The sequence below is a fragment of the Heliangelus exortis genome, chromosome 28, assembly GCF_036169615.1.
Source record: "Heliangelus exortis chromosome 28, bHelExo1.hap1, whole genome shotgun sequence".
NCBI lineage: Eukaryota > Metazoa > Chordata > Aves > Apodiformes > Trochilidae > Heliangelus > Heliangelus exortis.
Genome location: NC_092449.1, coordinates 4,953,908 through 4,976,091, shown reverse-complemented (window position 1 = coordinate 4,976,091; position 22,184 = coordinate 4,953,908). Strand labels below are relative to the sequence as shown.

At 51.8% G+C, this 22,184-nt stretch overlaps 2 protein-coding genes across 2 annotated transcripts; one reads left to right on the top strand and one right to left on the bottom strand.

Annotated features, from left to right (window-relative positions):
• Positions 1-722: 722 nt before the first annotated feature.
• On the top strand, positions 723-6,447 carry UBXN6 (UBX domain protein 6). The gene is made up of 11 exons (XM_071727546.1): positions 723-939; positions 1,322-1,476; positions 1,688-1,749; positions 1,856-1,987; positions 2,806-2,903; positions 3,239-3,314; positions 3,401-3,485; positions 3,691-3,910; positions 4,466-4,596; positions 5,228-5,373; positions 5,847-6,447. Exons 1-11 carry the CDS (start codon positions 857-859, stop codon positions 5,973-5,975), a joined length of 1,317 nt encoding a protein of 438 aa, XP_071583647.1. The 5' UTR covers positions 723-856; the 3' UTR covers positions 5,976-6,447.
• Positions 6,448-6,643: 196 nt separating this feature from the next.
• CHAF1A (chromatin assembly factor 1 subunit A) lies at positions 6,644-21,558 on the bottom strand. Its single transcript, XM_071727545.1, has 15 exons — positions 21,534-21,558; positions 21,393-21,443; positions 20,385-21,193; positions 17,814-17,870; positions 15,533-15,774; positions 14,935-14,995; positions 14,427-14,495; positions 13,872-14,095; positions 12,982-13,150; positions 12,700-12,780; positions 12,515-12,604; positions 12,044-12,305; positions 10,773-11,260; positions 8,334-8,427; positions 6,644-7,112 (listed from the first exon to the last, which is right to left on the bottom strand). Exons 2-15 carry the CDS (start codon positions 21,439-21,441, stop codon positions 7,051-7,053), a joined length of 2,757 nt encoding a protein of 918 aa, XP_071583646.1. The 5' UTR covers positions 21,442-21,443; positions 21,534-21,558; the 3' UTR covers positions 6,644-7,050.
• Between the last annotated feature and the right edge of the window lie 626 nt (positions 21,559-22,184).

Sequence of the window (22,184 nt, the reverse complement as noted above, 5' to 3'; positions counted from 1 at the left end):
CCCTAAGGGTCTGTTCCTTCTTGACTCCAGGGACAGAGTCCCACGCGTGGCCCCTGGGTGGCCCCTGGGGTCAGGAGGGGAATTCCTGGGGGCTCCTCCGTGTGACCCTGCAGGTGACACCGGGTTTGGGGCTGTGCCGTACCCCAGCCCACGCCGTGTCCCAGCCTGTGCCATACCCCACGTTGTCACCCGGGCTGTGCATTATCTCGCTGATAATCTGGTGTGGATCCTGCAGCGTGTGACTGCTGCTGGGACATCACAAACGTCCCCAACACGTCCTGGGGCCGTGTCCTCTCCTCAATGTCTCCTCTGCCATTGGCCTGGGGGGTTCTGGTGGTGTCTGGGTCAGGGTTCGGTGCTGCCTGGAGGTGGGTCCAGCCTCGACCCAGATGTTCCAGGCTCTCGGTGTCGCTGTGGTGGCCCCGCTGTGGGTCCCTGTGTGGCACCAATAGGGCTGTGGGTGCAGCCCTAATGGCCGCGAGCTCCGTGGGCACAGGCTGAGGGGCTGTGAGGATGTGGGTGCAGCCTTGGGGTCCATGGAAGTTCGTGGGGGCCCATGGGTGCAGCCTGGGGGGCTGCGGGTGGCCCTGGGTGCAGTCGTGGGGTCCGTGGGGACGGACACGGGAGGTCCCGGGCCCGCCCCCAGCCCTGGAGGACCCAGCGGAGGTCACAGAGTTGCGCAGCCCAGAGCGGCGCGGGGGGCGGGGCCTGCACACGCCTCTTCCGGGGGCGGAAGCGCTGGGGGGCGGGGGGGTTTCCGTCCCGTCCGGTCCTTGCCGGTACCTCGGGTCCTGTCCCGCTCCGTATCGCCTCCCCCTCCCGTCCGTGCCGGAACCTCGGGTCCTGTCCCGCCGCCATGCGCAAGTTCTTCCAGGAGATTAAGGCCGACTTGAAGTTCAAGACGGCGGGGCCCGGACAGAGGCTCTCGGAGCCGTCCCGGTACGGGGAACCCTCCGGTAACGGGGCGGGGGGGGGGGACGCAGGACGCTCTCGTCAGCTGAGGAGCGGGGCTGAGCGGAGCCGGAGTCGCTCTGCCGGGCGATCGGTACCGACGGGTCCGGTGCCACCCGGTATCGGGGCGGGGTTGCCCGGGACGTGGTGGGGATCGGGACGGGGACACCGGGCCCGCTGTGACCCGGCGCGGGCCGTGTCGGGCGGTACCCGAGCCCTCGCTCAGCGATGCTGCCGCACCGGGCCGGTTCCCGGCTGCTTGTCCGGGGCGCAGCGCGGTGATCGCCGTTAACGCCTCCGCGGCAGGGCCGGGCCCCGGGCTGTCCTGTCCCGGTGGTGGCGGAGCCCCGACTCCTCCTTCACGTCCCAGGGTTCCCAAGGAGAAGCCGAAGGCTGAAGCGGCTCCCAAGCCCCGTCCGGGCCCCACAGACGAGGCGCAGATGGCGGCGGCGGCGGCGCTGGCCCGGCTGGAGCTGAAGGGCAAAGGCAGAACCGGTCCCGCCCAGGAGGGCGTCAGGAACCAGGGTAGGGGCTGCTCGGAGGGGACCCGGGGCTGGGGGGCACGGGGGGACCCTCGGGGGTGGGAAGCACCCGGGTGGTGCTTTGGGGACCCTGTGGGGTGCAGGTGGGTTTGGGGGGTGGCACTGAGCTGGGGGCTGCTGCCCACAGAGCCAAAACCTCGTGGAATTTGCAGCTTTTCTGCCCTTTCCCCCAGTGATGGGTTTGTCTCTTGCAGTGAGGAAGGAGCTGATGGCCGAGGCAGCTGCCAGCCAGAAGGGGCTCTCCCTGGACACAGAGGTAGCAGAGGAACTGCTGAGTCCTCCTCCTGCCCTGCCCCGGGGGCTTGGAAACCAACCCCAAACCTTCCCGGGCTCAGCTGGGTGCCTGGTTCTGTCTCCCATAGGATCGTGGCTCCTCGGATCAGGAAGGGGCAGCTGTTCCCTCTGTTTCAGGGGTCTACTTCATTTGTCCCTTGACTGGTGTGGTGGTAAGGAAAGACCAGAGGGAGAAACACCTCAGAGAAGCCATCCAGGAGGTAAGAGCCATGAGGGTGACCTGAGGGTGACCTGAGGGCTGGAGCAGCTCTGGAGAGGCTGGAGAAGAGAAGGATCCCATGGGGAGGCCTTAGAGCACCTTCCAGTGCCTGAAGGGGCTCCAGGAAAGCTGGGGAGGGACTTGGGACAAGGGCCTGGAGGGATGGGATGAGGGGGAAGGGTTTGAAGTACCAGAGGGGTCATGAGGAAGAAATTCCTTGGTGTGAGGGTGCTGAGCCCCAGGTTGCCCCCAGAAGCTGTGGCTGCCCCATCCCTGGCAGTGTTGAAGGTTGGATGGGGCTTGGAGCCCCCTGGGCTGTGGGAGGGGTCCCTGCCCGTGGCAGGGAGTGGGACTGGATCCTGAAGGTCCCTTCCAACCCAAACCAGCCCATGATGTGCTTCCTTCCTGGATTCTCCTTGGTTTGTGTCCCCTCCAGCACTGCAGTAGGGACCTCTCCCTCTCTGAAGTCTCCACCATGTCCCACTCCACCTGTGGGACCCTCCCTGTGCCTTCCTGGGAATGCTGAGACTGGGAGCTCTGGCTCTGTGTTGGTTTTGTCTAGGATAGAGTTAATTTTCTTCCTACCAGCTGTGGTTTGGATGTGTAATGACAGCAGGGTTAACGAGCCATTTATTTCCTGTAAACTGGAAAACAGTGAAAAAATTCCTTAAACACTTCAATTACATTTAGCCCAATCTATGTGGGTTTTTTGTTTTTTTTTTCCTCAGTTCTCTTCCCCCATCCCACTGTAGGGAGGAACAAGAGTTACTGGTAGGGTTAAACCCCAACAGCTGACCCATTTCTCTCCTTCTCCCCCAGTATTTCTCTGTAGATCCAGTGGCTGCCTCCATCATGGAGATCCACACTTTCAACAGGGACAGGGAGAGAGTCCGAGTGGGTGTGGAGACCATGGCCAAGTAAGTGGGACTGAGTGTGCCCAGGTGCTTGTCCTTCCCCTGCAAGGTTTTTCCAGAGTCTGAGGAAAACCAAACACTCAGAGGAGCTGAGCTGCTCGTTAGGAAACGAGGTCAGCATCTTGGAGATGTCTGAGGAGCTGGCTCACTGCTTGAAGAGGAGGTCACTCCTCCAGGAGGTTGGGTCACTCCTCCAGGAATTTTGGGAGCTGCTGGTTGAGAACTTTTCTCTGCCTTGAGCAGCCCTTTGATCTCTGAGAAGTTCTGTGAGGTCTCTGTCTCTCCTTACACGTGTCCTGAGGTGCTCTGATCCATGCAGTGTGTTCCTCTTTTTGCAGATACCTGGATAACATCTATCTCCATCCAGAGGAGGAGAAGTACAGGAAGATCAAACTGCAGAACAAAGTGTTTCAGGTGAGATCAGGGCTCCAGGAAGTGTTCTGTTGAGAAAAGTCCATGCCTGGAGCAGACTACATTGGAATTCTCTCCTTTTCTTCCAGGAAAGGATAAGCTGCCTGGAAGGGATACACAGATTTTTCCAGGCTGTTGGGTTTGAGACAAAAATGCTTCCTGTTCCAGGACAAGGTAAGAAATCTCTGTGTTACACTGAAGTCAGGAGCTGGAGGGGTGGTGGGACACTGAGACAAGGCCCCTGGGGTTGCTGAGGGAGCCCCAGAGAGCTGGCACAGAACCAGCTGCTCCCTCTGCAGGTTCATTTTCTGCTGCCCCTCAGCCTTTCATTAACTCCCAGAAAGAACAAGAGACTCAGCTCCTGCCCCTCCTGTTGCAGAGGCCCCAGAGGAGTTCTATGTGCTGAAGGAAGAAATGCTGCCCAGGCTGGAAGATCTCAGGCACTACAAGGAGCAGCTCCTGAGCTCAGAGCCCCTGCGAGCCCAGCTGGATCGACAGCTCTGCCTCTTCAAACCCTCCCCTGAAGCTGCTTCCTTTGAGCTGCCTGAGGACTTCTACAACCTGACTGCAGAGGAGATCAGACGGGAGCAGCGGCTCCGGTGAGCGGGGCTCAGAGAGCTGGGGCTGCGTGGCCAGTTCTGGGATCCCTGGGTCAGGAAGGGCAGGGACCTGCTGGAGAGGGGACAGCAGGGGGTTAGTGATGATGAGAGGACAAGGACAGGAAAGCTGAGGGACTTTGTCTTTTTAGCCTGGAGATGAGAAGGCTGAGAGGGGATCTTATCCAGGCTCACAAGTACCTCAAGAGTGGGGCCGGGAGGATGGGGACGGGCACTGTCAGTGGTGCCCAGGGACAGGACAAGAGGTGACAGGCATGAAATTGAATGTAGAAACTTTGAGGAGGAACTGCTTTACTTCTGAGGGTGGCAGAGCACTGGAACAGGCTGCCCAGAGAAGTGCTGGAGTCTCCAGAGACATTCCAAACCATCCTGTGCCCCCTGCTCTGGGTGACCCTGCCCTGACAGGGGTTGGACTGGGTGACCCCCAGAGGTCCCTTCCAGCCCTTAACGTCCTGTGATCAGAGCTCTGACTGCACAGAGGTCACACCAGAAGTCTTGTACCTCTCCTTCATGCTAAAAATGGCTTTTTTTCTAAAGGACAGAAGCAGTGGAGAAGGCTGCAATGCTGAGGACAAGAGCCATGCGGGAGAAAGAGGAACAAAGGGAGATGAGAAAATACAACTACACCCTGCTGCGAGTCCGCTTCCCTGACGGGTACATCCTCCAAGGTCAGGGGCTTTTGGTACCTTTTCTTTGCCCCTAAAGCTGCTGAGAATCCTTGGCTAGTGCAGGAGCTTGGATAACAAGCAGGCTTGAGGGTGCTAGGAAAAGAAAGAAACCAAAACCAGAGTGGGGGAAGGCTTCTCCTAAGAGTTTTTCCCATCTCTGAGCCCTCAGCCTGCCTTAGCTGGGGTGGGTTGAGTGTTGAGTGGAGAATCTCAAGGTGCTGTTAGTAAAGTGTGCACTTCCCAGGCTCCTGAGAATGAGCTGTACTCATTAAGTCCCATTTATTGCCCATTCATTATCCATTAGTCAGAGTAACCAGCATGAGGTGGCTGGTGTGGTGTCAGCCTGTACAACAGTGTCAATCCTCTGTGATTTCTTTGCAGTGGAACTCTGGAAAAATCATTTCAGGCTTCCCCAGCTCTTTGTTACAGGCTGGCAGGGGCTTGGAAGGTCCTATTTTTCTTTGGGGATGCTGCTTTTATGCTTCTCAGCTGCATCAGACTCTTTCTGGGGCACTGAAGTCGTTCAGAAAGTCAGCATCAGGACTTGAGCCCCACAGAACCACCTGCAAAAAGTTCAGTTTGGGAAATGCCAGAGAGCTGCTCAATATCTGCCTCCTTTTTCTCATGGCAGGGACGTTTTATGCACGGGAAACAGTCTCTGTGCTTTACAGCTTTGTGAGGGAAGCTCTCAGAGATGACTGGCTGCCCTTTGAGCTGTTGGGACCTGGAGGTCTCAAACTGACTGATGAAAACTTGGCCTTCAATGAATGTGGGCTGGTGAGTTAAAAAAACACAGCTTATGCCTTCCACAGGTGGCTTGAGGGTGTCAGAGTCCTTTGCTGCTCTCAGGGGGTTCTGTCTTCTGCTCTCAGTGCTCTAAGTTGTACTCTGGCCCCTTTTTAAGCTTGAGCAAAGAGGAAACACTGGTGGGAGGCTCCTAGCTCAAGGCTGGGGGTCTGGGAGGATGGAACTGCCCCCCTCCTGTAGCAAACTCAGGCTGCTGTGGCTGCCAACAGCTCTGTCAGGGGCTCAGAATCCACACTGGGAAAAAAAAGGGAAGGCAGGAACTGTGAGGTGAGCACAGCTCTGCCACAGAGAGCCCACAGCAGCATCCTTGGAGAAGCTTCTTGCAGAAATCCACTCTTAGATGAAATGCTCCAAGACTTCCAGGTCTGTGAACATCCCCAGCATGTTCTGAGGGCAAAGTTTAACATTGCTTTAGCTCAGTAACTTGATCTTTTCCATCCCAGGTGCCCTCAGCCCTCCTGACCCTTGCCTGGGATGCAGCAGTCATGGCAGACATCCAGGAGTCCAGAGAGGAGGAACCAGCAAGCCCACTGAAACCACAACTTCTCTCCAGAGTCCAGACACTGTCATGAAATAAAGGGAGTGAATGCAGGGCTGGTGGTTTTTAGCCTGTTCTCCCATTTCCCCCTTAGAGACTCGTGGGGCCTCCAGCTCACTGCCCTCAGCAAGCACTTGGGGTTAGCTCTGCAGAGCAGGAGGTTCCATCCCTGTGGTCACCTCCACACCTCTGGCAGCTCCACGTGGAGGCAGGTCCTGCCCAGGGAGCTGTGTCCAGGACTGCTGAAAAACAGCTTCAGAACCCAAGTTCTGGCAGAGACTGCTGGAGGTGGTTTTCCAGGACCAGGGTGAAGCAGCAGCCTTCTCCCCTGGAGGGGATGAGGGGCTGGGGCAGGGCTTGTCCAAACCAAGGGATTGAGCCTGAGGAGCAGGCTGGGCTTAGCACTTAGCTTTACCTTTTGCTTCTGTGTGCACTGTAACTCCTATTGGAGAGAATCTATTTAGATAAAATGATGCTTAATCTGAGTAAAATGAGTATTTAAAAGATTTGGGTCTGGTCAGAGTTCTTTGAATTCCACTGCTCCTGCAGCTTCTGTTGCAGCCCCAGGTACAGGAGATCTCTCACTGTAACTTAACACCATCCCAAACCAGGAGAAACAAGGGGCAGGTTTTTTTTCCTCTTTCTTTTCCAGACATAAAGCCCTGCTGTTGCTGTCTGGAGCAAGTAAGACCACAAACAGGATGAGAGAGAGAGCATAAATTCAAATATAATTGTACATCATTTATACCCAAGGCTATGCTATACAACATATGAACAGTCATTCCCCCAGTGGCATCACAATAAGCTTATTTCAAAATCCCCCCAAGGAGTTTTAGAGATAACTTAGATACCTTCCATTACAAAGAAGTATCAAAATTCCAATAATGCTTTATTAAGAACAGATTAATATGCAACTTGGTTCTGTTTTAAGCTAAAAACTATAACTAAAAATTTGAGCTTCCTTCTGGGCTGAAGCAGAACAAAGTGCTGTCCTCTCTTTACAAGAAATCTGGAGTACTTTCAGGTATCTTGTTCAAAGATACACAAAGGTTTAAAACTCTCTAAATTCATTCTACATACATACAGAAGAGTTAGTAGGTGGTGAAGTCTCAGAGGGTGTTAGCTGGGCTGACTGTGTCCTGCTCAACTCCTGCAGCTGCTTCAGTAGAATCTGCAAGGTAGAAAATGGTGTTGGTTTGGGGTTTTTTTGGCTTGTTTGTTTTTAGAAGTCTCTTAATAAGGTTGAATTTGCTATGTGCTTTGTCTGTCTCAGCTTGTCTGCCTGGATCTGGTTTTGATACTATTTAAAAAATGGTTTTAATATTGACTTAAATGTCACTCCATAATAAAAATCACTTCAACCATAAAAGGAGTCTTCATAAAGCTTTTCAGTGCTTTAGGCAGAACTGAACAAACAGAGCTGCACGTGTGTCAGCCTCAGGCAGGCTCAGCCCCTGCACAGCACCCCTGTCCTCAGCAGGAGAGGTCACAAACCTGCAGCAAAAGCTTTCAGCTCACTGCAGTCTAACAAGCAAAAGCAGCTTGAGATGAAATGCAAAGCTTCTTGTCTGACAGATTGTCTGTTAGGGGAGGTGAAAGGGAGAACCCAGGCATGTCCACAATGGATCAAACCCTGGAATGTTCAGGAATAGGCACAAGCCCTTCTCTAGTGAGGAGAGGAGCTCCCAACACAAGACCTGAATTTGGGTTGTGGCAGCAGCACTGGGAAAGGGCTCCCCTGGCAGAGGGCTGAGAGGTTTTGAGAGCAGTTTGGAGGAGTGAATGCACCCTCTGTGGCTCCTGGGAAGGTGTTGAGCTGTAGGATCCAGTATATCCCCTTAAAAAAACTCCCTGAGGGGAGAGGAGCTGCCCCACAGGCTCATCCCACCCAGGCCAAGGGATCCCCTGCAGCAGTGGAGCTTTGGGACACAAATACAAACAACTGCTTCAATTCTAGAGCCAAGTGTTGAGCAGAACCCTCACCTGTCAGACAGCTGAGGGCTCAGGGGTTATCAGGAATCCTACAGAGAGCACCCAACACTTCTCAAGAGACAGCAAAGGGGAGTTGGGGTCCAGTCCCTGGCAGGACCAGCCCTCAGCACCATCCACCAGCAGTTTGTGGATCTGCTGATGCTGACCCCAACGTTCTCTTTGCTCACCCAAAAAAAGGTGACACTGGCAGCCCAGTCACAAGCACTTCATGCTCTTTAGTTGGAAGAATGGGCAAGAGACCACCATAAACAGCAAAGAAACATCTAGAATAAAGCATCAAAAGCAGAGAAATCCCTAGACTAAAGCATCTCAGAAGAGCACAAGGCTTGGTGACCAAGTGGCAGAAAGCCTGCAGCAGGTTTATCCACACACTTCCCACTGTCCTGCTCTCTTTTCCCACCTTTGCCTGGCTGTATATCCACAATCATGCAGTCATCATCTTCCTCATCTTCCTCAGTGTCTGCCTGGAACCCATCCATCTCCACAGCTTCAACCTGAAGGGAAACACAACCAGAAGGCAGCAGCAGCATTAGCACAGGGTGAGGGCATGGAGGTGCAGGGCTGGAGCTGGCACACTGGGGCTTGGATCCCTTGGGAATATTTGTAGGGAAGGAAAAAAACCAGAGCAATCAAAAAGGCAAAAAAAGCAAGCCCTGGCCCCTAAGAGAGGGATTTCTGCTGAAAGGCCTTGCCTGCAGCAGCAGGTACTGCAGGAAACATGCCAAGCTCTTACAGCCTCAGAAAGTCACTTCAAAACCCTGTGTGAAATCTGCCCCAGTTCTGTTGGGTTTTTTGGAGGGGAAAGCTCTCCCCTCCCCCCGATTCTTTTGGATGCTTTCCTCCTTCTCAAGATGGGAAATGACTTTGGGTTGTCAAGGTTCTCCTGCTGACACTCAGCTTTGCCAATCAGGGGTGGCTGTGGCTCCTCTGCTGACCCAGTTTTCTGCCACGGGAGCAGCAACAAACTGCTTGTTTTGATTTGGGAAAATGAGCACAAGGAGCAGTACAAACTGAGGCTGCCTGGTGCTCAACAGCTGTGAGGGTTTCTGGGGTTTTTTTCTTTCCTCCCCTCAACTCAGGAAAATGTGGAATGCACAACTCAGGCCTAGAACCTGGCCCCTGACAACTGGGATTTTAAACTGAGATTTTTCAAAGCCACAGTTTCCAGGTTAAATATTTCCCTCCTACCTCCAGGCAGGCACTGCCCACTTCCCTGCCAAGGTCTCTCTCCACAGCCTGGGGGAGAACACATCTGCCCACACGAGACCTGGCCTGAGCTGCTCAGCAGAGCAGCACCTGCCAGGGGTGGAGAACCTTGGGGCTCTGACACCTCCCAGTTGTCCCCAGGCTGTCCCCAAGCTCCAGCCTCACCCCATGGAAAGGATGGGATCCAATCCCTGATTTAGATGTCAGGTATAAAAGGCTTTCAGGTCACCTTTCCTCTGAATTGCACAGGGGCAGCTTTAGAGATGCTTCTGAGCTTTGAAGAATCCAGGCCAGTGATGTAATTCCACTAAAAGCTTTTGTGTTTTGCTATTTCTCCTCAGCTATATGGTTATAAACAGAATTTCCAGTGGGTGCCATGCAGAGATTTTTATCTTTGCCTTTTAAAGAAACAACCCAAGCAGATGGAGCTTGGGGGCTGAACAGCTTCTTCCAAGTCTCTGATCCCCATCAATCCTTCAACGAGGAGCTTTGGCAGTCAAAAAGCCATAGAAACCAAGAATAAAATGGGGAGGAAAAGCATAAAAAGCCTCATCTGAGGCTTCTTTCCACACCCCCTTGTCTGGAGAGGATGAAGAATAAATCCAGTGCCAGTGCAAACCCTGTCCTCCCTGCAGGCTTGGAGGCAAAGAGCTGCTGACACCAAACTTCAGGACCTAAAGCATTAGACAGGAGAGCATCAGCTCCATCACCATCACACACTCACAGTCACCTTTTGGGGTGATTCAGCTCTTAATGCTGCTTGTGGTTACCCTGAACAGCAGCAAACAGGAAGACCACAACAAAGTTCAGAGCTGGAGTAGCAACTACTCCAAATCCATCTCACTTGGCTCCCTGTGAATGATTGTATTTGAAACCAGCTCTAAAAAGCAGGCTAGAGAAATAAAGCTGGAGACTTCCCAGACTATTATGGGTTGAGTTTCAGCACTTAGGAACCACATTTAATCAGTACACATCAAGCCAGCTCAGGCTTTACACCTGGTAGCCACACACACCTGTCAAAACCTGCCTACAAATTCTCTCCAGCTGTAAAATAAAGGCCAGGCAGAGACACCAAAACTATTCACAGCTTGGATGCAATCACTGCCCAACAGCTGAGAAATGGAAGAACAGCAGGAGAGCAACATTTCAAATGGAACAGAAAACCCAAACTAGAGACACACAGGAGAAACCTGGCTCTTTAGAGTCACAGAATTTCACTCCTTTCCCCACAAAATTAATGGTGGTTTTTTGGTGAAGGACCCCAGTCACCACGGACTTGAGGCTGAGAAAATGGATTTGTTCAGCTTTGAGAAGGCTCAGGGCAGACCTTATTACCATGTTCCAATGCTTACAGGGGGGCTACAGAGAAGAGGGAGACTCCCTGTTTAGGAGTCCCATAGACAAGGGGCAATGGGCACAAGTTGCTCCTGGGGAGATGCTGATGGGACACAAGAGGAAAACATTTCACTCTGAGGACACTGGAAGGGTGTCCCAGGGCAAGGGGTGGATTCTCCCCACTTTGAGGAGTTTTAAGACTCATCCTGAGGGGGTGCTGGGACATATAAAAACAACATGAGAAAGGCTGGAGCAAGTGAGGTCCCTTCCCAGCTGCCACTGTGATTCTGTGACTCACCTGCTCAGCATCCCGAGGCCTCTTCATGAACTTGGTGATGGACATGCTCCCCGTGGCCTTCCTCTTCACTGCCACAGGGCTGGGCTGTGGCACTACCACTCCTGCTAGGCTGCCCCCCTCCTCCTTCCCTGAGGAAGGGACCTGGGTGATGTAGTTCCACTGACAAGGGACAGGGAGATGCTCTTGCTCAAAACTCTTCAGCACCTCGGGGTGAACGTACCAGCACATCCTGTACTCGGGTCTCTTCTCGTAGACAGAGTTCTCAGAAATGATCCTTTTTAGCCTGGCTTTGGAAGGGACCCCACTCTCCTCTCCCACTGGAGTCTGGGGCCGGGAGGCCTGGGGGCTGGTAGGGCTCATGTCACTGCCCTCAGTGGCTGTGGTCACCTCACTGAACAGTCCTTGCCTGCAGCACTCCTGGAACTCCTGGATTATCACCTTGCTGCCGTTGACATTGCCGTGGAGCAGAGGGAGGAGCTGGCCCAGGACTGCAGGGAAGAAAAGTTTTAGGGGGGAGAAGTGGTGAAAGGGGGAGAAAAGCCAAGGCTGACACGACCCACTCATGCTCCAGAAGGAAGACAGAAAGGATGGGGTTAATTTTAGAGGTAGGTTTGTAACAGGAGCTGTGGGAAAGCCACCCCCACTAATAAAGACTCCCTGAAGCAAAAGCTTCAACCCCTCTTCTGGGCTTTAAATGTGTTATTCACATCCTTAAACTAAAACATAAGAAGCTCCACCTCAATATGAAAAACTTCTTTATGTGAGGGTGAGGGAGCAGTGCCAAAAGCAGCCCAGAGAGGTCTCCTTCTCTGGAGACTTCCAAACCTGGTTGCACTCCTGTGTGGGCTGCCTGGGTGATCCTGCTGGGCAGGGGGGTTGGGCTGGATGAACTCTAGAGGTGCCTTCCAACCCCTGACATAATTCTATGATCCTTGTGTTACCCAAACACAGGAAATACTCAGCACCAGAACCTGTTGCACAAACTAAAGGATCTCCCCCAATAACGAATGGGTCAGTGGGCTCAAGCACTGCCAGTGAGAGCTCTGGGTCTGCTGAAGTCCTGGTCTAGATTGTCTAAAGCAAGATGTTTGGGAGAGTATAACTAAAGCCAGACCAGGTGCAATGCCAGAAAACTCCTCTCCAAGATCTCTCAGATTCCTTGGATTTCAGACTTGTCATAAAGAGGTCAGTCTGAACTTGGTGACACAGCCATCTGCTCTCTCTCCAAAGCAGGGTACAACAGCACATGAACACAACCAACAGAGCCTTACTTTGCTGATCTTTTGCTCTTTTTTTACTGCATTTCTGGATCTGCTGCTCTTCCTCTGTGACAGGCGAGTCCAGGATACAGGCTGTGAACTGCTGGAGAACCTTCAGGTCTGCACTGGTGCTGGTGTCACCCTCTGCACTCTCCCAGATGCAGCCAATCTTCACGGGCTGCAGGACGTGCAGCCTCTTCCCCTTGGCCATCAGCTCATCCCACTCCTTTGCCTTCAGCTTCTGACGAACCTTCTGGTTCTCTGGATCACACTCCTAAGGGCAGAGGAGACAAAGGACTCAGTAACATCCATTCCAGGGAAAACAAAAGCTTTTTCAACCCATTTTTTAAATTTTTATTATATTCCCTGAGCTCTAGAACCATTTGGACCTGAGGTGAGTTACACCATTGCCAAGACTGCCTGATTGATTGATTGATTGACTGGAAACAGAGGTTGAAAGCCAGTGACACCCAGCTCACTTACTTCTGTCACTCCTTCATCTTCAGATAGGTACCCATGGGGTACAAAAAATCCATCGTCATCATCTTCATCCTCTCCTTCTTCTTCATCATCCTGAAAATAAATCTGGCTTATTAGAAATCAAGTTCAAGTTGTTCAACAAGTGCAGTTACTTCCAGAAGCTGGTGTCCAGCACAGGGAATCCTTACCCCTTCACTATGGGAGAGGCTTTCTCCAGGTTCCTCCTCCTCCCATTCTTCATCACTATCTACTTCATAGTCCAGTAGTTTCTAGAAGAAATGCCAACATTTCTGTAAATAACAGGAGAACACAACACCAGAACCCTGCTCAGGGTTTCAAAGCTCAGAAGCAAAAGGGGCTGTGGAAGAGAGGACCAGAAATCCCAGAGAAAAAGTGAACTTGGACAACCACACATTCAGTTCAAGAGCATCAAGAAAAGAACCCAACCAGGCTGCTGGGGAGGTGCTTACAGTGTCCTTTGACCATGGGTTCCTGGGATGGATCACTGAGGTTTTCTTGTTCCATGTGCCCCAGTAGGCAGGACGATGGTTCTCACAGAACTGCAGAAGTTTCATTCGACCAAATCTCCCCCTTTCAGGAACAGCATCTGGTTTGCAGTTATCCACTACCACCACATCACTGGGAAAAAGCAGAGACAGTCTTCAGGACTCACAGGACACTCCTCTGCTGCTCATCTTTAGAGAAAGCTTTAGTTCAGCCACAAACCAACCCAGAGCTTCACATCATTGGAACAGGATCTCCCAATTCCCATGTGAGAAGATGAGCTGCCAACAAGTCACCTCCCTCCTTACACCACCCCCATTCTGGCCATCAGGATGTTGGGTTTTTTCAAAAACTATCAAAACCAAACACCACCAAGGACCAGCAGTGTCCAGGGCTGAAGGCAGCTGCCTGAAACACACTATTTCCTCTGGAGAAGGATTTGAGAAGCATCCTATGGAATTAAAGAATTCTACATTTAGACATTAGGGAGAAATTCTTTGGGGTGAGGGTGCTGAGTCCCTGGCCCAGGTTGCCCCCAGAAGCTGTGGCTGCCCCATCCCTGGAGGTGTTGAAGGTTGGATGGGGTTTGGAGCACCCTGGGCTGGGGGAGGTGTCCCTGCCCATGGCAGGGGGGGCAGTGGGTGGTCTGTAAGGTCCTTTCCAAACCAGTCTGGGATTCTGACTCCACATCATAACCTACTGCTCACCATGGAAACAATTCCCATGCAAAACCCAAAGAAAGCTCCATCTTTCCACCACCTCCAACATCAGAGCAAGATGACCTCAAACCCACTCTGCAATTTACACTTTATATAAATAAAAGATGTGAAGAACCCTCCCCAAGACACAGACTCACCTGTTCACTATATCAGTGCTGTTCCTGACAAAAGTAGGTCCAGTTTTACGTGGTTTACGACACTTGAGGTCCCTCAAGAAAGAAATGTCACTGTTCTGAGCATGCAGGAGCTTATCCAGCTGCTCCAAGAAGTCTGGATCCAGGGCGATGCGGCAGAGAGGAGCTAAGACCATGTTCTCCTTGATTTCAAAAGGAGCAAACTTCCCACAAGAGCCAGCCAGAATCTGAAAGGTGAAGGAAGGACTCATTAGGATCTGAATGCAAGAAAAGATGCAGCACCCAACACCTTCAAGACACACAACAAGCAAGGTCTGAATGAAGCTTGAGGTTAAGCCCTTCCTATCTGAGACTCCAGGAGGTTTTCTCAAGGCAGTCTGAGCCTTTACAGCAGCAGCAAACACAGCTGAGAGTTTTACTTTTGAAATTAGTAAGTGAAACACACTTAGTGCTTTGTCCACCTCAGAAGATCCAAGGGATGGATCAGAGGGAAATGAGTGTCTTGGCAAGAAGACAACTAATGCAGACCAACAAACCACAGGAAGAACAATCCCTCACCTTCGGGGCTTGTGGAGTCTTTGGTTTCTGGAAGAACCTTGTAATTTCTGCTTTCTGTGCATTAATACGCTGAAACCAGAATGAAAATGCAGATTAGAAACAGAGATAGGACAAGGCCTCAGCATTCAAGGTCAGCTCATGCATGACCCAACCTCAAAGTAAAGCTCAGTCATCTACCAGTTCCTGCAACTCAACAATTGTCTCCTCTCCTCCAGCTAAGTGGATTTGTATCATTGCTCAAAGGATAAAAATTCACTCATGGGCATTGAAAAAACAAATGCAGGAAAGACTTTGACAGGTAAAAAGCAAAGAAACCAACAAGGATGTAAAGAAGAGACAAGAGACCTGCCTGAGGGGACTTGGGGAGCAGCAGCACCAGGTCAGACTGGGCTGGCTGCATCTCCAACAGATGAGCTCACTCCAGGTGTCACCAAGGCAAGGGACACTGCAGGAGAACACTTCACCTTAGCAGAAGAAAGGAGACAAACAAGAAACAGCATCTATTTACCTTTTCCTCCTCTCTTAACCGTTTCTCCTCTTCTTTCTTTCTCTTCTCCTCAAGTTTTGCCCTTTAACAGAAAGTTGGGTTTAATTGGCACAAATCAGCAAGTGTTTATTGGAAGAGAGGAAGAAGTGAGAAGGCCCAGACCTCAACCAAGACCCCCTCATACTGGGCAAGAAGACAAGCTGTTAATTCAGCCATCTGCTGGCTAAACTCTGTGTTCCTCCTAGAGCAAATATTGACCTGTTCAAGCCACAGAGCAGCCAGGCTGCTTCTCATTTCCCACAGTACCAGGGCAGGGTATTGACTGATGGGATTATCAAGATATGGGCAATTTCCTTGCCAGACAGGGCAGCAATGACAACAAATTGCAAAACCACCAGCAGGACTGGGCATGAAAACTCAGTGGAACATAACAGCTCCTGTCAGCCAGGTCCCATCAGGAGCCCAGGTCAGGCTGCAGCAAAACGGGCTGAGGACACACTTAAAATGCACCCCGTGACAAGGTGACCTGTGCTGCCTGACCTGAGGGGACACTGAGGGGGGTCATGGAATGGTGCTCACAGCCCCACATGGTGTCCTGTGGAACAACCAAGCCACTTACTCCAGAGCTTCCTGCCTCTCCTTGCGTTTCTCCTCCTTCACCCTCAGCTTCTCAGCTTTTTCCTTTTCTTCTTTTTCTTTCTTTTCTCTCCTTTCTTTCTCTTTCAGCTCTTTCTCTTCTTCTTTCTTCTTCTTTGCCTCCTCCTTGGCTCTCTCTTTGGCAGCTTTTGCTTCCTCCTTCAGCCTCCCCTTCTCCTCCCTCTCTGCCTGCATCTTCTGCAGTTTGTCTGCACGCTCCTGATCCTGGGGCAGAAACAAACCAGTGAGCCCCTTCCCCTTCTGCACCCAGCAAGAGCAGCTGGAATTTAAAAAAAAAAAATCCCAAAACAACAGCTTGATTAAAACCAGGACTTCATTCTTGCAGCTGAGCTCCTAGAGGAGGTTCTTCCTCAGACATGGTGACCTGGGTGCCTGAGCCACCTCACACCAGGCTCTCCAAAAGCCTTAATGGGTCTTTTCTCCTACACAAATGGAGGTGTTTCCACTTTCTCAGCATCAAGGAAAACTTTGTGTTCAACTTTTTATCCAAGTCATCCCCGTCACCAACGTGGCATTATGGAAAACTACATGGGAATTTTTTAACATTCTATTTAAATATAAATCTTTATTTTAGTGTTTCAGATTGTTTCCAAAATTATTTCTTTGGAAATACACAGCTCACCAGCTGAGCTTTTGTGCTTACCAACCCAAGTATAAGTTAGAGAAATGAATTTGTTCTGACTTGGCAATACAAACCCATGTGGATTTGCTGATACAGTTTTCACTGTCTCAGGCAGTAACAAGTTCTTCAAACTTTGGCTTGAGCAGCTGCTCTGTAAGACCAGGAGCTCACAAAATAGTCACATTTAATCAGAAAATGCCAGACACCCCCTAAACTTATTAAAGGGGAAATGTGGGGAAGACTACACTGGAAGCATTGCTGTTGGCAGCTTTTCCTCCCAAGGCAAGTGAAATTTTCCTTTCAGTTTCTCACTGGGTCTACTGACACATCAAAAAAATGTGGAAAGTCTCCTAAGAAAAGTGACAAATTCAAGCTTCCCCAGGATGTAGGCATCAGTGATTTCAGCAGGTCTGTGCTCAGGCACCCCCTTCCCCCCCTCACTGTGTATTTGCAGTTTTGTTTTATTTATTTCACATCTTTTCTTGGCAGTGCTGGGACTCACTGAACAGTGTCACAGCACACAAGTAACTGCAGAAGGCAACCAAGACACAAAATGGTGCCAAGGGTGGAGAAAAAAAAAAAAAAAAAAAAGCAAGTTCAAAAATACAATGGTGTCAGCACTGAGTCATGGTAAGCAGTGAAAAATCTACTGGGTAGGGTGTGAAATTAAGAGCCAGATTGGCAGGCCTGGTTAACTTTTGGTGTGATAAAGCTTCCGTTCTCACCTCTCCCTCAGCTTTATTTTTAACCTGGAAGAAAACAACAGCCCAGATTTCTAGCTCTGAAAAGACCCCCAGGAGCAGGGTGAAGCCCCCCCACCTTACATAAAACCTCCACCAGGCCCTGCCAACTTTATCAACTGGATCCTAAGAAACACAATACAAATTCCCAAGCACTCAGATTTCCAGGCAGCAAAACCCACTCGTGCACACCCACTGCCCAAGAACTCCACATGGTCCATCAGCCTCCTTTGTATTCAGCATTTTATGGCTGGAAGAAGGGACAACAAAGCCACCACATGGCAGAGCTGTTGGGGAACAGTTTGCTAACAAGCTGCATTCGAGCAGAGATTTGGGAGCTGAAGTGTTTCCAGCAGAGCCATCCCACAGTTTCTTCTGCAAGCCAAAGGAAATAAATGAAGAACAGCCCCTACATTTGGTGGCTGGAAAGTGGGAAGGGTGAGAACAATGGAGCAGGAACTGACCCTAAATAGAAAGCTCTTGAAGAGTGCACTTGTGTCTGTTCCCCCACAGCCTGCACCTGCCTGCTCAAGAAGGGGTTGATAAAGACAATCACAAAGGAAAAAAAACAAAAAAACCTCAAAAACCAAACCCTCTCCAAAGCATTTTGACAAGCAGTCAGCAACACTTCCAGGTTCCTAATCTTGCACCAAAGCACAGAGAAATGCAGTGCAGGCCACCCACACTTCATTACCTATGCATTAAGGAGCTCTGGAACAAGCCAAATGCTTGAACTGCATGCATTAAGGGTCTTCCATATTCACCAGGGAGGGGGAAATCAGGGAGATGGAGCTCTAAGTGGCCTAAGATGGAAGGCAAGAAGGCTTTGGTGGGTGGAAAAGCACAGCAGGGTAAGTGGTTGTGTCAGGAAAGTGCCTTACTCTTTGCAACCGCAGCTTCTCCCTCTCAGCTGAACTTCTGGGACATTTCTGAGACACCTGGAATGACACAAGGACAAGGTTTAGGGATCCACGTGGTTCCCTCTCCACAAGGCACTCCCAACTCTTCCCCCCCAACAAAGCAGCATCTGAATTACATCAACCCTGCTCTGGCAGCTCCTTGGCTTCAGCACCTCCTGTGCTCCCCCTGCAGAGGGGATGGGAGCTCAGCTCAGCTCAGCTCCCCCTGAATACATCCAAATGCTTCAGTTTACACCATGTGCTCCTCTTAGTTCTGCCTGAGCAAATCCCTCCTGCCTGCTGGGTCCTAAAGGATCCCTTGCCAGCAGGTATCACGTGCAGAAAACCAAACAGGAGCTGCTGCAGACCAGGAGATCACAGCAGAGGACATTTCACCACAGCAAAGTTGCCTCCTTTGAGTTGGACCCTGTCTGGAGGGTTTTGGTTTGGTTTTGTTGGTTTTTGGTGTTTTCTGCATTCTACCACTTATTTTTGCTGTGATATTTAGGGAGAGCTTTCTGAATACAAGGATTATTTACATGTTTTAATTACAGACATATTTTAACTAAGCAGCAGATCACTTTTGCTCTTCCACTACTACCAGCACATCAACCCTACAGGTCACACCTCCCATGTCTCTGGAGCTGTAATTATAGGGAGGAAAAAAAAAGGTGTTTTCTCTTTAAGAAACTGTTCACAGACTGGTCAAGGGCTTAATTTGGTATTTCAGCACACCATGGCCTGAATTCTTGTATCCTCTTCCTCCTGCCATTCCCAGCAGAAGGTGCCCCATGGAAACTCTGCAGTGAACAGAGCAACAGCTTTACCTCCTGCACTCACCAATATTTATCCAATATTTATTAAGCTGCAGCAGGAGCTCCTACACTGATCTGACTCAAAATAAGGGTCCTTTCACCTGGGAGCTGGGGTTTATCAGTGGTGTTTCCAGCTGGGAAAACAAGGATGCCAGGACAGGGAAGTTCAGGGGCCAAGCAGGTGAGCTGCTCCAGCCTTGCCTCACACCACCAGAACCCAAGAACTTGTTCACAGCATCATCTTACATCAGGAGCAGTCCAACTCTTTTGTTTGTTTGTTCTGTTACACTGGAAATACTCCACGCCTGCTTGGATGTGTATGTTTATTGTAGAGGTGCAGGATTTCCTCTGTTAACAGTGTGAAAATGGATCAGTTTCCTCAAAAAAAAGGTCACAGGGTGAGCTCCAAGCTCACTCCCCCAGCCCTCCTTCAGCCCAGCCAGGTTTTTCCTCACCTGGGAGACAACTTCTTCTGAACACCTGGTGGAACAGGGAGCAAACATCTTCCTGAAGCAGTGAGGAGGCAGCCCCTGAGCCACACACTCATTCCTCCACCTCTGGCAGCACAACCTGGCCTCACCCCTCAGCACCTTCCTCAGCCCAGCTCAGGGGAGGCTCAGAACCTTCATCAGGATGGAATCCCCCAGAGAAACCTCCACACTTCACCCCTCTGCTCAACTCTTGAATTGTCCTGGGTGGAAAAGACCTTTAAGATCATCAAGTCCAACCACTGACCCGACTCTAACCCAGCTCTCTCAGCACCACATCCACACAGCCTGGAAACCCCCCCAGGGATGGGGAGCTCAACCAGCAGCCCTGGATTGGACCAGGCAGCCTGGGTCAGGGTTTAATGACCCTTGTAGTGAAGAAGTTTCACCCAATATCCCATCTAAACCTCCCCTGGGCAACCTGAGGCCATTCTGGTTGAGGATGCCTGAGCTGCCCCAGACACCACTGTCCTCAGGAGCTTGTCCTTGATGCAGCACCAAAAGCCACCAGGTTCTGGTGTCTCCTCCTGGAGCAGAGATTTTAAACTGGAACTAAGATCACCTGCAGAGCTGATTAGCTCACTTGAAGGTGATTAAACAGATTTAATCCCTCCTGCACTTCAGCCTTCATTGCCCAACAGTCTCTCAGGAGTGCTGGGCGTGTGGGGACTTCTCCCTGTGCCCATAACAAGCTCTGAGCACCCAGAGGGACAAGAAGCTCTCCCTCCACCCTCAGGTCCAGCCCTGCATTTCCACTGATGAGCTGGGGTTTCAACTGAGAGTGTTGGAAAACCTCACAGCTGCAGAAATTGAGAGCTGGAAAAGGATCTGCTCTGCCTGGTACCAGGGCAATGTCCTCTCACAGTAATTACTGCATCAAGGACAGATGTTGCAGAACATCTCTAAAGGGATGTCCCCATCCCAGCCACCAAAGGGCTCGGGGCCAGGGCATGCACTTCATTAAAAAAATTGTACAAAAGTAACTTGTAATGGACTTCAGAGTTAAATTCACAGGATGCAAATAGACCAGCAGCTCCAAACCAAGCCAGATTTAAATCCTTCAGTTACAGGAGTGACAGGAAGGTTCAAAGGAGCAACAATTCAGTGACATTAAGGAATCACCACCAACTTCCACACCCTTCTCACCACGTTTGTGAATATCCTGCAAGTGCAAGAACCCGTACAGCCCCTCTGCAAGACAACACAGTGGAAAAAAAAACCCCAAAAAAGACCTTGACAAAAAAACCAACCTTCCTGAGGGGCGTGGAGGCAGCTAAAGGACTGGTGTTCCCCTTGGGTTCAGCAGCAGACTGCACCTCAGGTGAGCTCAGAGAGCGAGAGCTGAACGAGGAGTTGGTGAGTCCAGAGTCTCCCTCACGAGATGATTCCAGGGTCTCATTTTCTGAGGTGATGCTTCCATCCAGAGAAGCCACTTGAGGTGATTTTGCAGTCATAATGTCCTCCAGGAGGACCACGGGCATCTTCCCCTCAAAGATGACATCCTTCAGTTCACTCTGGCTTCCCTTGGGTTTCCCCTCGTGGTCACTCTCTGTTAACTCAGAACAGGACTGGACCCCTCCTGCCCTACCTTGCCCTTCCCCTTCATCCTCTGCAGCTTCACAGGGCACATCAGTCTCCATGGAATCCTCCCTTTGGCTACTGGGAGTGGAATTCAGGCAACTCAGCTGGTTTCTCTCTGTACCTAACATGCCATTAGTCACAGCTAGGGATGAGGATGCTTTTGAATCACTGTTCACAGGGTCTTCATCATCACTCAGTCTCTGGCTGGAGCCCTCTGTCAGGTCAATTATAATTACAGGTTCATTTGTGGCAGCTTTTGTGTTTTTCTGTATAAAATGGTCTAACGGGCCCTTCCCGTTAACCAGCTTGGGAGAAAAATTCACATCAGAATCCAGCTGGCAGTCGTTCTCCAGGTTGTCCAGGGAGGCATCAAGGGAGGGATCTTCACCACCCTGCGAGCTCTTCACTTTTTTAACCTCAGAATCAGCCTCGTGTTTCTCCTTTGGCACAGGGTTCAAGCGCTTGAACGGCAGCCGAGCTGAAACAACATTTTAGTGTTTTAGTCCCATTATCCAGCTCCCCGTGGAGGGGGTGGGGAATCAGAGAGCGAGATATTTGATTAGCTCTGCAGCACAAGAACTGAACCAGGGCTGGTTGATGACTCCAAAAGCAACAGATCTCACCTAAACAGGGGGCTGAAGTGGCACCGGTGACAGAAACTCCCTCCCCAGCCTTACCTTGGACGAGTTTCCGCGCAGGAGCAGCCGCTTTGTCTCTGCACTCCATGGCTGAGGGAAAAAGACGAGAAATAAACCCCAGTGACCCCTTCCCGCTGGAGTTCCCCTCTTCCCCGACACAGCCAAGGCCCCCGAGCTCACCTCAGGCCGTAACGCGAGCACGGCCAGGCCAGACAAAAGGCCCGGACCGACCCCCCGGTACCCCCGGCCTGAGGGGAGCCCCGGGCCGCCGGACACCCCCCGCCTTGGGGTACCCCGAGTGTGAGGAGGGCGCTCCGTGCATCTGCGGGGCTCAGGCCCGGCTCCGGGGCGCCCCGGCAGCTCCGGGGCTTCTTTTGTTGCACGGGAGCAGGCCCCGCGCACCCCGACCTCCGCCGGAAACGCCCCGCGCCCCAGCCCCGCCGCACCCCGGCGTTCGGACCTACCTGTCCCGTCCCCCCCGCCCCCCCGGGGACAGCCGCCGCAGCTCCCGCCGCTCCTCCGGCGGCGGAGGCCGAACGGCCCGGAAAGGCCCCGGAAAGGCCCCGCACGGCCCCGGTCCTGCCCGTCCCCTCCGGTCCCGCCCCGGTGCCGCCCGCTCGTATTTGGCGGGAGCCGGGGCGACCCGGCGCGTGCCCGCGCTGATAGGCGGAGCGGCCCCCACGTGACTCGGGGCTTTCCGCCCGCCCCGCCCCTTTCCCGCCCGCAGGGTGGGCACCCGGCCGGGCCGCTGCCTTCCGATTGGCCGGTGAGACGGCTGCCGCTGATTGGCGGAGGCGGATGTCAGTCAGGTACGCTAAAGGCGCTGATTGG